A 14,551-nucleotide genomic window follows, 5' to 3' on the forward strand; every position below is an offset into this window, starting at 1 on the left:
CCTTGATTAAATTTCTGAAGTGATGTCTTGGGGCTGAGATGATTGGCATCTAACAACAATCATCTTCCTGTGTGCTAGGTATGATACCAACCAGTGGACAGCTTCCACCATTCCCCACCTCCCTCCACCCATCACATTAATTTCATTTTTACATTCATCCGATTGCTCCCTTGATGTCAATGAGAATGACTCTCACCTCACCTCTGAAATTCAGCTTTTGTCCAATTTTAAACAAAGGCTGTAATAAGGTCTGGAGCTGACTGGCCGTGGCGGAACGCAAACTGAGCTTTGGTGAGAAGTAGCATAGTGCTTTTTTTTTGAAAAAATATACTTTATTCATAAGATATCTAAAAGAACATTACAAAGCATTTCAAATTGTCATAACAGGAATGTGCAATGATATTCACATTTTCTACATTTTCTTTCATTCATGAGATGTGGGCGTCGCTGGCAAGGCCAGCATTTATTGCTCATCCCTAATTGCTCTTGAGAAGGTGGTGGTGGTGAGCTGCCTTTTTGAACTGCTGTATTCCATGTGTGTGCTGCTTGGAGGGGAACTTCCAGGTGGTGGTGTTCCCATGAGTCTGCTGCCGTTGTCCAATGTGTTAGTGGTTGTGGGTTTGGAAGGTGCTGTCTAAGGAGCCTTGGTGAGTTCCTACAGTGCATTTTGTAGATGGTACACATTGCTGCCAGTATGTAAGTGTGTGCCAATGAGGTGCCAATTAAGCAGGCTATTTTGTCCTGGATGGTGTTGAGATTCTTGAGTGTTGTTGGAGCTGCACTCATTCAGGCAAGTGGAGCATGTTCCATCACTCTCTTGATGTGCCTTTTAGATGGTGGACTGGCTGAGTTTGTGACTGCTCCCCAGATTTGGATTGACAGGTAAACTGCTCCACAGCTATAGAGCTACTGTTCATGCGCATGAGAAGAACCACTCTGGGCTCGAAGATCGAGCCTGCCAGCACTGCGACGCATGCGCAGATCTGCGCTTCCTGTCCATTCCACCAGGTCGGTTGGGACGTCACAAGGGAAGGTGCAACCGAACCTGATGTGGAATAATCCAATCACCTGTAAAGAGGGACAGGCAGGCGCCAATGAGAATGTGGGTCGCGGTGTGAAGTTTGTGTGAGAGCCGGCCAGTTCTTCCGTGGTCGCCCCCGCTCACTGAGGGCTCAGTTGTGGGGATCGTGGCCTTAAGGCTTGCTGCTAGCTTCTGGCTGCGGTCTCCCGCCCTCTTCCCTGTGTGTGGAGCGATGTCTGCCCGGTGCTGGACGGCGGCAGCCGCTGCGGTTTTCTGGCTGAGTCTCTGCTACATGTCGGCGACGGCAACCGGAGTGCAAGAAGAGGAGAAAGCGCCCAAAGCGGAAAGCGGGCAGCAGGTGAGGCCGGGGAAGCGGGAGCGGGCGGGCGGGGGAGACTCTCGGGCCTCGGGGGGCCACAGGGGGCCAGGCTGGGGGAGATCCCGCTGCTGAGCTGCTCCAACTTCAGCCCGGTGGAGAACTAAGGGAAAGCCCCGGACTCTCATTTAACCGGGAAGGATGTGGTGTCAGTGCCGCTGCTGCTCGGCTTTCTACAGCCAGAGGCTTTACCCCAACAATCCGGATGAATGAAACCCCAGATATCAGCCCTGGGCCATATCAGATGTCAGGGGGTTCAATCTAAATAAAGAGAGAAAATGTTCCCATTGCCGGAAAGGTGGAGAATCAGTCGTTAGGATCTAGAATACACTGAGTGTGTGGTGGAGACACATTCAATTGTAGCTTTGAAAAACTGAATTAAGTGCCTGAAAAGAGAACATTTGTAGGATTTAGGGAGAAAGGGTGGAGGAGTGGAGCGAGTTGAGTTGCTCTTGCAGAGTTGCCACGGATATGACCACCTCCTGTCTTGGGAATTTTCAATATTATAGTCAAATGCTTCAGGAGGAAAGTCAAACTAGCTTGATGATTGGAGTCACGCTATTTAAAGATGGTCCTTTCATTGCAATTTTAGTGGAATTAATTTCACTTTTTGCCCACTTAAATGTGTAAGCAGAATATTCAACTACAATCCTTGCACATGCAAACGTTCTCCCATTTGCACTTCTACAACAGGTGACTACAATTCAGAATTAATTTTTTGGTTGTGAAGCACTTTGGAATGAGTCTTGAGAATGTGAAAAGTGCCATGCAAGTTTCGCTCATCTTTACAAAGGATAGCTGATGTAGACTGAGTGTTCAAACAGACAGTCTTAAAAATAAGACTCATCGATTTGAAATTTAGTACCTTTTTAGATGTGAAACAAAGCAGTTGTGCTGGTATGAACTGCTTCAAAAAGGAGTGGTAACAAACTGCAGTGAACAAATGCATCACTGGTGATATCCCTCTGCTGTATTAGGATGTGGGAGAAAGATAACATTTGTTTTCTGGATAGGTTGGATAACTATGACAGTATTCAAACAGCCAGATAACACTTGATGGACAATTTTATCGATTTGATTTTTTTAATGTGAAGCTGCCAGTAAAGATGTAGATGTACATCTCCTTAGCAACCATGTCTTTGAATTTCCTAATAGTGCTTTTAACAAGAATGTAGAAGCACCTTTGTTACTGCTTGGTGAGTAAGAAATTTGGAAGTGCTCTTAAATTTCCTTTGAGCAAAAGCTGTTTGAGGTAGGTACCAATCAGTGGCGAATTGCATTCTGTAATTATTACAAGTTTGTTCAGTAACCTGGACTCAAAGGCAATAAAACTTATGTAATACTGTACTGGCAGGTATTCTTTGGTTTTCCAGTAGTAGAACTTCTTGTGTAGCACTCTGAAAGAGACTTATTATAAGGCACTAAGTTTGCATTGACATCACAAGATCACCCGTGAGAAGGAAACTGTTCTCTCTTTCACCCACAGTAAAGCAGAGTTTTAATGGGATTGTGACTTCTTTTTGCCTTTCCATAGCTTGGCATTCTGTGAATTTCTTTTAAATGCACTAAATGTAGTGGGCATCTTGCACACAACAGCATCTTACAAGCAGCATAACAGTTTTCTGTTTTGGTAAGATTGATAGAGGGAGAAATGTTGGTTAGGACCCTGAGAAACTACAAAAGCAAAATATTGAAGATAATGGAAATCTTAAATAAAAATAATAGAAATACTTAGGACAGTCAGCAACTCTGCAGAGAAAAACAGCTAATGGTTCAGGTCAATTTCATCACCGTCCTCACATATAATCAGTATTCCTTCATCTTTACTGAGTCAATATTCTGGAGTTGTTTGCTTGGAATCATTGTAGGTACATCATTACCACAAGGACTGCAGTGGTTCAAGAAGGTTCACAGATCAACTGCATGTGGATGGACAAAAAAAAATTGGCATTTCCAATGTGAAGAAGAACTCTGTTTAGAAATTCAGTCATGGGATGTGGACGTCGTTGGCTAGGTCAGCATTTATTGCCCATCCCTAATTGCTCTTAAGGTGGTGGTGAGCTGTCGTCTTGAACCGCTACAGTCCATGTGATGTAGGTACACTCACAGTGCTGTTAGGGAGGGAGTTCCAGGATTTTGACCCAGTGACGGTGGAGGAATGGCGATATATTTCCAAGTCAGGATGGTGAGTAGCTTGGAGGGGAACTTGCAGGTGGTGATGTTCCCATATGTCTGCTGACCTTGTCCTTCTAGATGGTAACAGTCATGGGTTTGGAAGGTGCTGTCGAAGGAGCCTTGGTGAATTCCTGCAATGTATCTTGTAGATGGTACACACTGCTGCCACTGTGCATCGGTGGTGGAGGGAGTGAATGTTTGTGGATAAGGTGCCAATCAAGCGGGCTGCTTTGTCCTGGATGGTGTCAGGCTTCTTGTTGGAGCTGTACTCATCCAGACAAGTGGAGAGTATTCCATCACATTCTTGACTTGTGCTTTGTAGATGGTGGACAGGCTTTGGGAGGCCAGGAGGTGAATTACTCACTGCAAGGCTCCCAGGCTCTGACCTGCTCTTGTAGCCACAGTATTTATATGGCTAGTCTAGTTCAGTTTTTGGTCAGTGGTACCCCTGGGATGTTGATAGTGGGGGATTCAGTGATGGTAATGCCTTTGAATTTCAAGGGTTGATGGTTAGATTCTCTCTTGTTGTAAGTGGTCATTGCCCAGCACTTGTGTGGCATGAATGTTACTTGCCACTTGTCAGCCCAAACCTGGATATTGTCCAAGTCTTGCATTTGAACATGAACTGCTTCAGTGTCTGTGGAGAGGCGAATGGTGCTGAACATTGTGCAACCATCAGCAAACATCCCCACTCCTGACCTTATGATGGAAGGAAGGTCATTAAAGCAGCTGAAGATGGTTGGGCCTAGAGCACTATGCTGAGGACCCCTGCAGTGATGCCCTGGAGCTGAGATGATTGACCTCCAACAACCATAACTATCTTCCTTTGTGCTAGGTATGACTCCAACCAATGTCCATGTTTGAACCAAAGCTGCAATTAGGTCAAGAGCTGAGCGATCCTGGGAGAACCCAAACTTGAATGTGAGTGAGCAGGTTATTGCTAAGCAAGTGCCACTTAATAACAAGGTGGTTGATCCCCTTCCATCACTTTAATGATTGAGCGTCGACTAATGGGACGCTAATTGCCGGGTTGGATTTGTCCTGTTTTCTGTAGATGGGACAAAGGCAATTTTTCACATAGCCGGGTAGATGCCAGTGTTGTAGCTGTACTGGAACAGCTTGGCTGGGGGTGCGGCAAGCTCTGGAGCACAAGTCTTCAGTATTACTGCTGGAATATTGTCAGGGCCCATTGCCTTTGCAGTATCCAGTGCCTTCAGCTATTTCTTGGTATCACGTGGAGTGAAGTGAATTAGCTGAAGACTGGCATCTGTGATGCCGGGGGCCTCCGGAGGAGGAGGCGAGATGGATCATCCACTCGGCACTTCTGGCTGAAGATTGTTGTAGATGCATCAGCCTTATCTTTTGCACTGACGTGCTGGGTTCCCCCATATTTGAGTGTGGGGATATTTGTGGAGCCGCAACCTCCAGTGAGTTGTTTAATTGTCTACCACCATTCTCAACCGGATGTGATAGGACTGCGGAGCTTAGATCTGATCCATTGGTTGTGGGATCACTTGTCTCTCTTGCATGCTGCTTACACTGTTTGGTATGCAAGTATTCCTGAGTTGTAGCTTCACCAGGTTGACACCACATTTTTCAGTATCCCTGGTGCTACTCCTGGCATGCCCTCCTGCACCCTTCATTTTGTCCAAAGATACTCTGTGCCAAACTATGGAATGATGCAGTGTTAATATTGATATAATTGAAGTTTCTGGTTGTTAGTCACTTCCAAAAAGTTAATGGTAGAGGGACTGTTGATATTATTGAAGTTTGGGATTCAAGTGGTTGGATTTCTTATTGATGATAGACATTGTCAGCTATTGGTCTATGTACCAATAGACTGCTTCATTATTGAAAGAGTTGTAAATGGAACTGAACATTGAAATAATTAGAAAACACCCAGCTCCTAATATTATGACAGAGAAGAAGATTGTAGGGAGTAGCTTAAGTTGGGGAGATTGCACTTTCAGTAGGCCCTTACACATCCACCTGAACTATGATTGGTAGGCAAGACTTCATAGCAACTTGCAGCATAGAAAGGAGGCCATTCAGCCCAACTGTGCTAATTCTTTAAAGGGGCTAGCTAATCCCACTGCGTTGCCCTTTGGTCTAAAGTTCAACAGTGTATCATTCCATCAGTTTGGCATGGAGCTTGTCTTTGAGTGTAGTTTGAACCCACAATCTCCATGGTGATTACGGGGTGAAGCCCCATTGCAACTTTTGAACTACAGGCTGAACTAGGGTGACGCTATATCAAAGCTAGATTTCAGATCCGATTGTTACTTCACTGCTTCTACACACTATTAAAATGAACCTTTTATGTTATCAAACTTATTCATGGTCTAAGCTACAAATTACATCCTAACTTTCTGAAATCTGTTCTTGCAATGCCGATCACAATGGAAAAGCCTTTTTTTGCTTCATCCTTAGTTGACTTGGGATGGGAGTGATGGACCATTTTGAATCACTACACTCCTATGGTAATGGTATACCTACAATGATTTAAGGTAGACATTTCCAGTATGGTGGCCCAGCAAAGATGGAGAGCTGATTTTATGAGAGATGATGGTGCTTTGGTGATGTTTCTGCTCTTATCTGCCTTGGTTCTCAAGGTTTTGGAGAAGGGAGGTGGAGTTAAAGCAAGCTTGTTGGGTTGCTGGAGTGTATTCTGTAAAAGTACAGTTCACCAGTGGTTGAGAAAGGAGCGAGGTACAGTGAGTCCATTAGGGGTTTACTGATGAAACAGACTGCTCCATCCTCGATGGTGTTGAGTTCCTTGAATGTTGTGACTATCAGTTAGTTAGTTATGAATATTATTTTCTGGTTTGAGCTTTGTAGATGAAGTGCGGACCAGGTGGTGAGCCACCTAAAACATAAGAACATAGAACATAAAAAAAGGAGTAGAACATTTGCCCCTTGAGCCTGCACCACCATTTAATAAGACTGTGTGACTATTTGGGTTGTGATTCTACTTTCCTCCCTCCCTCCGCCAGCCCCGCGCCCCCCCCCCCCCCCCCCACCACCTCCCCAATTCCCCAATAAACTTTGATTCCTTTGTCAATCAAAAATCTGCCTGACTTCGCTTTGAGTACATTCAATGAGCCCAGCCTCCACTAATTGCTGGGGAAGAGAATTCCAAACACTGGCTGGGTCAAAACACTGGAATTCCCTTCCTAAAAGCACTGTGGGTTCAGAGGTTCAAGAAGGCAGCTCACCTCCATCTTCTCAAGGGTGATTAGGGATGGTCAAATAAATGCTGGCCTAGCCAGCGATGCCCACATCTTGTGAATGAATTTTTTTTTAAAAAGACTAATCGCTCTCAGAAGAAATTCCTCATCTCCATCTTAAATGGGCGTTCACTTACTTTTAAATTGTGTGCTGTGGTTCCAGATTTCCTCCATGCCCATAGCCATTGCTGTATCCAGTGCCTTCATTCGTTTCTTGATATCACATGGAGTGAAGCGAATTAACTGAAGACTGGCATCTGTGATGCTGGGAGCCTCCGGAGGAAGTGAGATGAATCATCCACTCGGCACTTCTGGTTGAAGATTGTTGTCCCTTGAAGGGGAGTATGCAGGTGGTGGTGTTCCCATGCACCTGCTGCCCTTATCCTTTGGATGTTAGAGGTGTAGGGTTTGGAAATTGCTGTTGAAAGCGACTTGGTGAGTTGCAGCAGTGCATCTGTAGATGATACATACTGCTGTAACTGTTGGTGGTGCAGGGAGTGATGTGTAAGGTGGTAAATGGGGTGCCAATTAAGCAGGCTACTTTATTTTGGATGACTTCAAGCTTCTTGAGTATTGTTGGAGCTGCACTCATTCAAGCAGGTGTACAATATTCCATTTCGCTCCTGACTTGGTGCCTTGTAGATGGTAGACAGGTTTTGGGGAATCAGGCAAGTTATTCTGTGCAAAATTCCCAGCCCCTGACCTGCTCTTGTAACCACAGTATCTATATATCTAGTCCAGTTCAATTTCTGGTCAGTGGTACCCCCCAGGATGTCAGTAGTGGAGGATTCAGTAATGCTTGCGATTCAGCAATGCTAATGCAAATAGTCGTTTGGTACAGATCCTGAGTATTGCTGAAAAAGATTCACCTTTTGTCGAAGCTTTTCGTCTTGCACTCATCAGGACGTTTCGTAAGAATATCTAATGTAAAGAGAAAAACAATTTATACTATGAGAAGAGTGCTGATTAATTGGCAAGTAGAGTCTGGTAGAGGCATTGCCATGAAGAATGCACCAGTTGATGTGACTGACAGTTAATTTCAGACAATGCTTGGCAGTTTAAAGCTGGCAGCTTGACTATGGTCAAGGCATTGTCCTGAGGAAGGAACCAGCGAATGGCCGTCACTTATTTTGTTTAGCTGAAACAGGTGTGATGTACGTACATGTTCTTTCTGTCTGCAAATAACAGGGCCCTGTGTACTAACACATGTAGCTTCCATTACTTGCAAATGCGTGACATTGCAAGCCTGCCTGGCTATCTCAAATTGGTTTTCAGCGTAATTCTAAGCACACTGAGGATTATTCAGCAAATGCTGTCCAATCATGGAATTACACCTAATGTTGGACACTGTTTTGAGTTTTGCAAGCATGGGCTGGTTGGGTACAGTCTGTAACTTGCCCATTGCAAACAGTGGGAGGGAAATTTGAGCAACAGGTGAAGCTAGCTATTTCACGCTACTGCTATGCAGTAGCAACACAAGTGGGTATTCTCCATTAACAGGATGCTGCTTCCAAGCCAAAAAGATGTTCTGCCTAAAACACACATGAGTAATGTGATATATGAATTGCAATGCCAGTGTAATGCTAGGTATGTAGGCTGTATGTCCCAAGGACAGGCGGATCATATCGAGCAGCATTTCCAGCCACTGTTCACAACAGGCAAGGTACAGACAATATCTAGCCAGACTGTGCTTGCAAAACTCTCAACAGTGTCCAACATCAGTTGTGATTCTGCGATTGGACATTTGCTCACTGAGCTAATAATTATACTGACAGCCATTTTAGATTCAGTTGAGCTCATAGTGTGGCATATTTACATGCACTGGAGGCTACATATATTAGTACATGGCCCTGTTCTTTGCAGGCAGAAAGAAAATGTACACACCCTGCGCCTGTTTCAGCTAAACAAAATAAGTGACAGCCATTTGCTGGTTCATTCTTCAGGGCAGTGTCTTGACAAATCAGTCAAGCTGCCTGCTTTAAATTTTGAACACTGCTTGGCAGTTAACTGTCAGTTACCATCAACTGATGCATTCTCCATGGCAATGCCTCTACCGGTCAGAGTCCCCTTGCTAACCAATCAGCGCACTCTTCTCATACAGTATAACTTCTTGTTCTGTTTACATTTGGTATTCCAAATTGTCCTGATGAGTGCAAGACTAATAGCTTCAACAAAAAATGTCTCTGTTTTTTCCAGCGATGCTAATGCAATTGAATGTCCAGGAAAGATGGCTAAATTTTCTTTTGTTGGAGATGGGCATTGCCTGGTACTTTTGTGGTGTGAATGTAACTTGCCACTTATCAGCCCAAGCCTACATTTGGACATGGACTGCTTTAGTATCTGAGGAGTCACGAATGATGCTGAACATTGTGCAACCATCAGCGAACATCCCCACTTCTGACTTTATGATGGAGGGAAGATCATTAATAAAGCAGCTGAAGATGGTTGGACCTGAGACACCACCCTGAAGAACTGCTGCACCAATGTCCTGGGCTTGAGATGATTGACGTACAACAACCACAGCCGCCTTCCTTTGGTCTAGGTATGACTCCAGCCAGGGAAAGTTTTCCTCCTGATTCTCACTGACTCCAGTTTTGTTAGGGTTCCTTGGCACCATATTCTGTCAAATGCTGCCTTGATGTCGAGGTCAATCACACTCTCCTCGCCTGGATTCAGCTCTTTTTTCCCATGTTTAAAGTAAGGCTGTAATGAAGTCAGGAGTTTAGTGGCCCTGGCAGAACCCAAACTGAGCAGTGTTGAGCAGGTTATTGCTATGCAGGTGTCACTTGATAGCACAGTTGACGACCCCTTCTATTACTTTACTGATGATCGAGAGTAGACTGGGGTGATAATTGGCCAGGTTGGATTTGTCCTGCTTTTTGTGGACAGGACATACTTGGGCAATTTTACACATTTCTGGGTAGATGCCAGTGTTGTAGCAGCTTGGCTATGGCATGGATAGCTCTGGCGCGCAAGCCTTCAGTAGCATTGCAGAAATATTGTCGGGGCCCATAACCTTTGCGGGTCTAGTGCCTTCAGCTGTCACGTGGAGTGAATTGAATTGGTTGAAGACTGGCATCTGTGATGCTGGGGACCTCAGAAGGAGGCCAAGACAGATCCATTTTCTGGCCAAAGATGGTTGCAAATGCTTTAGCCTTGTCATTGGCGCTGATGTGCTGAGCTCCCCTTATCATTGAGTTTGGGGATATTGATGGAGCCTTCTCCGGTGAGTTGTTTAACGTCCACCACCAGCCATGACTGGATGTGGCAGGCCTGCAGAGCGTAGATCTGATCTGTTGGTTGTGGGATTGCTTGGCTCTCTATCGCTTGTTCTCTGCTGTTTGGCACACAAGAAGTCCTGTTATAGCTACTCCTTGTTGGATCAGATGTCTGTTTCCTTGATAAAATTCCTGGAGAAATTGTCATTTCCTGTAGCCTTCGTGGAATAAATGGGACATGGTGCAAAGAATAGAGGATTATTCTTTGAAATGGTCCATTTACTGGATACAGGTATTAGTACAATGGAAGGGTTACAGACTGTTGGAATGAGGATGGAAGTGCTTTAGCAGGTCTGGCCATTAAAGTTGAAGATAAAATTGGAATAGCAATAAGATGCAAACAAATCCCAGGAATGCCAAGGAGCAGTTAATGTGCATCAGGTGTGACACAAAGTATCATTATGCGATAAATTACCCAAAGTCGGCAAAATAACACAGAATTGAGGTAGAATATGAATCTGAATGAACTGTACTGGTTCTAGTGTTTTAGTCCTGTGATAGATGAGTTAGTTATGGACTACTGTGCTGTGCTAGTGGAACAGATTAGCGAATATAGATATAACCAATGCAAGATTAAGGAATGTATAAGTACTAGCTTTAGGTGACAGCACATTAGCAACTCTCTTTATTGATAGCATAATTCCATGTAAAATAGCAGGAATAAGCCCCCTTATCAGTACTGAAGGTAGTGTCAATTGAGAACTATGCTCTTGGGAGAGGTTATGACAAAGGCACAAATGAAACTTTCCATGGAGCTTGATAAGGCAGCCAGTGGGTCTACAGTTTCCCCAATCAAGACATCATTGTCTCCGCATAGCAACATCCTTGGGGTTACCATTGACCAGAAACTGAACTGGACTAGCCTTTTAAATACTGTGGCTCCATGAGCAGGTCAGAGGCTAGGAATCCTGCGTCGAGTAACTCACTTGACTCCCCAAAGCCTGTCCATCATCTACAAGACGCAAGTCAGGAGTGTGATGGAATACTCCCCATTTGTCTGGATGAGTGCAGCTGCAACAGCACTCAAAAAGCTTGACACAAACCAGGGCAAAGCAGCCTGCTTGACTGGCAACCCATCAACCAGCTTAAACATTCACACCCTCCACCACCAACGCAGTGGCAGCAGTAGCATCTACAAGATGCACTGCTGTAACTCTCCATGCTTTCTTCAACAGCACCTTCTAAACTCGCCACCTAGGAGGACAAGGATGGCCAACGCATGGAACACCACCGCCTGCAAGTTCCCTCTCAAGCCACACACCATCCTGACTTAGAACCATATCGCTGTTCCTTCAGTGTCGCTGGGCCAAAATCCTGGAACACAATGCTAGTATTAGGACCACTACTCGTTTTGATATAAATGAATGACCTTGACTTGTATATAATTTCAAATTACGATACGAATTTAAAGGGTGGAGGAACATAGCTGTCAGAGGTGTATGTACACAAATCTTTGAAGAACCAGTTTTGAAGCCTGTTAAAAGCAATGATCCCATATACTTTTATTAATATTGGCATAGAGCGCATTTTTATTAATATTGGCATAGAGCACAAAAGCAAGAATGTTATGCTAAATTTTTCATAATATTCTGCTGAAGTATTATGTTCAATACTGGGGACTGCATTTAGGATTAGCCTTCAGGAGAATGCAAAAGAGATTTCGAAGAATGGTGCCAGAGATGTGGCGAAACTGGGGTTCTCCTCTTAGTGCAGAGGTTAAGAGGAGATTTGATAATGATGTTTTGATAAAGTGAGGAAAAGCTGTGTCCAGTGGAAATGGGGTTGTTAACAAACGGACTCCGATTTAAGGTGCTTTGCAAAAGAACCAGCGATGACATGAGAGAACCATTTTTAATGCAATGACTTATAATCTGGAATGCACTGTCCGAAAGGTTGGTGAAAGCAGTTTAAATAGTAAGTTTCAAATGGCAATTTGATAAATACCTAAAAGGGAAAATGTTTACAGGGTTAGAGGTAAAGAGCAGGGGAGAGGGACTAATTGGAAAACCAACAGCCAGCACAAGCACAGTAGACTGAATTGCTTCCTTCAGAGCTGTATAGAATCTATAATTCTATGCTAAATATTTAGCAATCAAGGTTATTAAGAATTGAGGCAGGAAGAAGTTCGTAAAACCATCTCATGCGGCACAATACCCTGTTGTTATAAGGTTGGTGGAAATTTTCCAAAAGCCTAAAGGTCAAGTTTGAAACTGGAGTATGCATGTCGTAAATAAGAAACGACAAAATAAAGATGTTGAGGATGCACTCGCTAGTAGTTCAATTTAAAAGCTGGCTGTAATCCCACCATCACAATTGACCATAACAAACCTATTGAGAAAAACAAGCCTTTAGCTAAGCAGCTAATCGTTGAAAATTTCACCACAATTATCACTTCAGTTGCTTTAATGTGTAACATGGCATGCATAAGAAAATCAGATGTGCGGGTAACATCCTGTCTCAGTGGAAGAATCATTGCCACAACATTCTGTGGGACCAAAATTTGGTCATACTTGTGAGGATGACAGAACCTTGTTCTTTTACGTGACTCTGAACAAAACCTATTATATCAAGGACTAAAGGCGCAAAGACAGTATTTCAATTCTCCTCGCTGCCCATGTGACTAAATAAGCTACAGCTTCTTTGAGGAAAATCATGAAACTGACGATGCTTTTAAAAAATCAGAAATGTTTACCATTTGGTTAGGAGGCCAGTGCCAAAGTCTGGGTGACATCTGATTAGACAAGATGGATCCCGAAACATGCTCAAAAGAGACCATGTTAAAACAGCAAATTATTTGGCTTACTGTGAGTAAAACCATGAAAAGTCCACTTGTCAACGTAACATGTCAAAAAACAAATTCAGGGGAATGCAGGTGGATAAATAATTAAAGACACTGATTAAGTTTTCAAAACTTTGAATTTATTTTGTGTAACATTAGTGCTCAACACTATTTCTTTTTATGCAGAAAATATCTTCTCCACACCCTATGGCTAATGTTGTCAGCGATGAGTCTGTAACCAAAACAAACCTGGGTTTCATACATGCCTTTGTTGCTTCCATATCGGTCATTATCGTCTCGGAACTGGGTGACAAGACATTCTTCATAGCAGCTATTATGGCCATGCGCTACAATCGCCTCACCGTGCTCGCTGGAGCTATGCTGGCTTTGGGATTGATGACCTGTCTATCTGGTTGGTGACTTTAAAACTTATAAAGAAAATGTATGCTGCTTGTATTTCTTTGCCAGAAATGTACAGATTGTTAAGGATTAAACCAACAAGTGTGTTGATGGTTACTGTCCTGTCATTCACCTTGATCACAAATTTAATCCGTTAACCCAATCTGGAAACAAGATTGAGTAGTTATTCTTATGACATTGCTCACAGACAAAAAGTTACGGGGGGTGGTGTGAAGTGTCTATCTTGCTACAATTCTCTCTTCTGCCAGTCTAGCTCTCTAGTTCCTGATCTTCCTCCTCCTTTCTGTTTCCATTCTTTTTGTTTTCTTTATGCTTCTCTGACACACTTGTCTTTATTTGTCTCCAGTGTTTTCCTTATATGTATAAGCCTAAACTTTGCTTTGTCTCTCCAATACTTTAATAGTCCCACTCTCGGTTCCTCTCTCGCTCTGTTCCTCCCCCCGCCCCTCTGATTTCAAAGCTGTGACTTCTCTTTGTCAGTGTCAGCCTGAAACTCTAAAAGAATCTGCTGACCACAAATGTTTGGTTGTAATTGAGGAACTTTTTTTTTGTTCATAGGATGTGGGCATTGCTGGCTAGGCCAGCATTTATTGCCTATCCCTAATGTCACATGTAGGCCAGACCAGGTAAGGATGGCAGATTTCCTTCCCTAAAGGATACTAGTGAACCAGGTGGGTTTTTACAACAACCGGCAATGGTTTTGTGGTCATCATCATCAAACCTTTAATTCCAGATTTTTATTGAATTCAAAACCCACCATCTGCCATGGTGGAATTCAATTCCGGGTTCGCAGAACATTACTCTGGGTCTCTGGTTTACTAGTCCAGTCGCAATGCCACTGCCTCCCTCTACCCATTTCTACCCCAGTAGCATTTTCTGATCCTGTATCTAATGCCATTTAGTTGTTGGTGCATGTGACTTGGGCCTGGGAGCATTTATAGAGGATGGGTGTAGGAAACTTTCGGTGGACCTGGGAGGCCTCTGGAATGCAACTAGTAGTAATGGATTGATGACCTGCAGAAAATACTTAGAGCTTTACCATTTGTTTACCGGCCTCCTACAGGATATTGGGGTTCATGAAGGTCTTAGTTCTGTCTGTGGAAGGATTGGGACCAATAGGCTAAATTGCCTCTTCATACTTTTTCTTTATGAAAATGTAGTATAACTATATCACCAGAGAATGACCGACAACTTTAAAGGCAAAATTGAAGAATAACAGGGTTAGAAGATAATTCTCTGTGGTCAAGAGCAAATGCCTCTTGTGGCAAATCTTTA

General features: G+C 43.6%; 1 protein-coding gene across 1 annotated transcript in view; it reads left to right on the forward strand.

The window, feature by feature from the left end:
- Positions 1-1,007: 1,007 nt before the first annotated feature.
- The window catches only part of tmem165 (transmembrane protein 165), a 33,078-nt gene continuing 19,534 nt past the window's right edge, over positions 1,008-14,551 (forward strand). Inside the window, exons 1-2 of the mRNA XM_078547992.1 lie at positions 1,008-1,379; positions 13,043-13,268. Coding sequence (XP_078404118.1) covers positions 1,254-1,379; positions 13,043-13,268 — 352 coding nt within the window. The 5' untranslated portion in view covers positions 1,008-1,253. The remainder of the gene's footprint in view (positions 1,380-13,042; positions 13,269-14,551) is intronic.

Source organism: Cetorhinus maximus, chromosome 1 (genome assembly GCF_964194155.1).
Source record: "Cetorhinus maximus chromosome 1, sCetMax3.hap1.1, whole genome shotgun sequence".
Classification (NCBI taxonomy): Eukaryota; Metazoa; Chordata; class Chondrichthyes; order Lamniformes; family Cetorhinidae; genus Cetorhinus; species Cetorhinus maximus.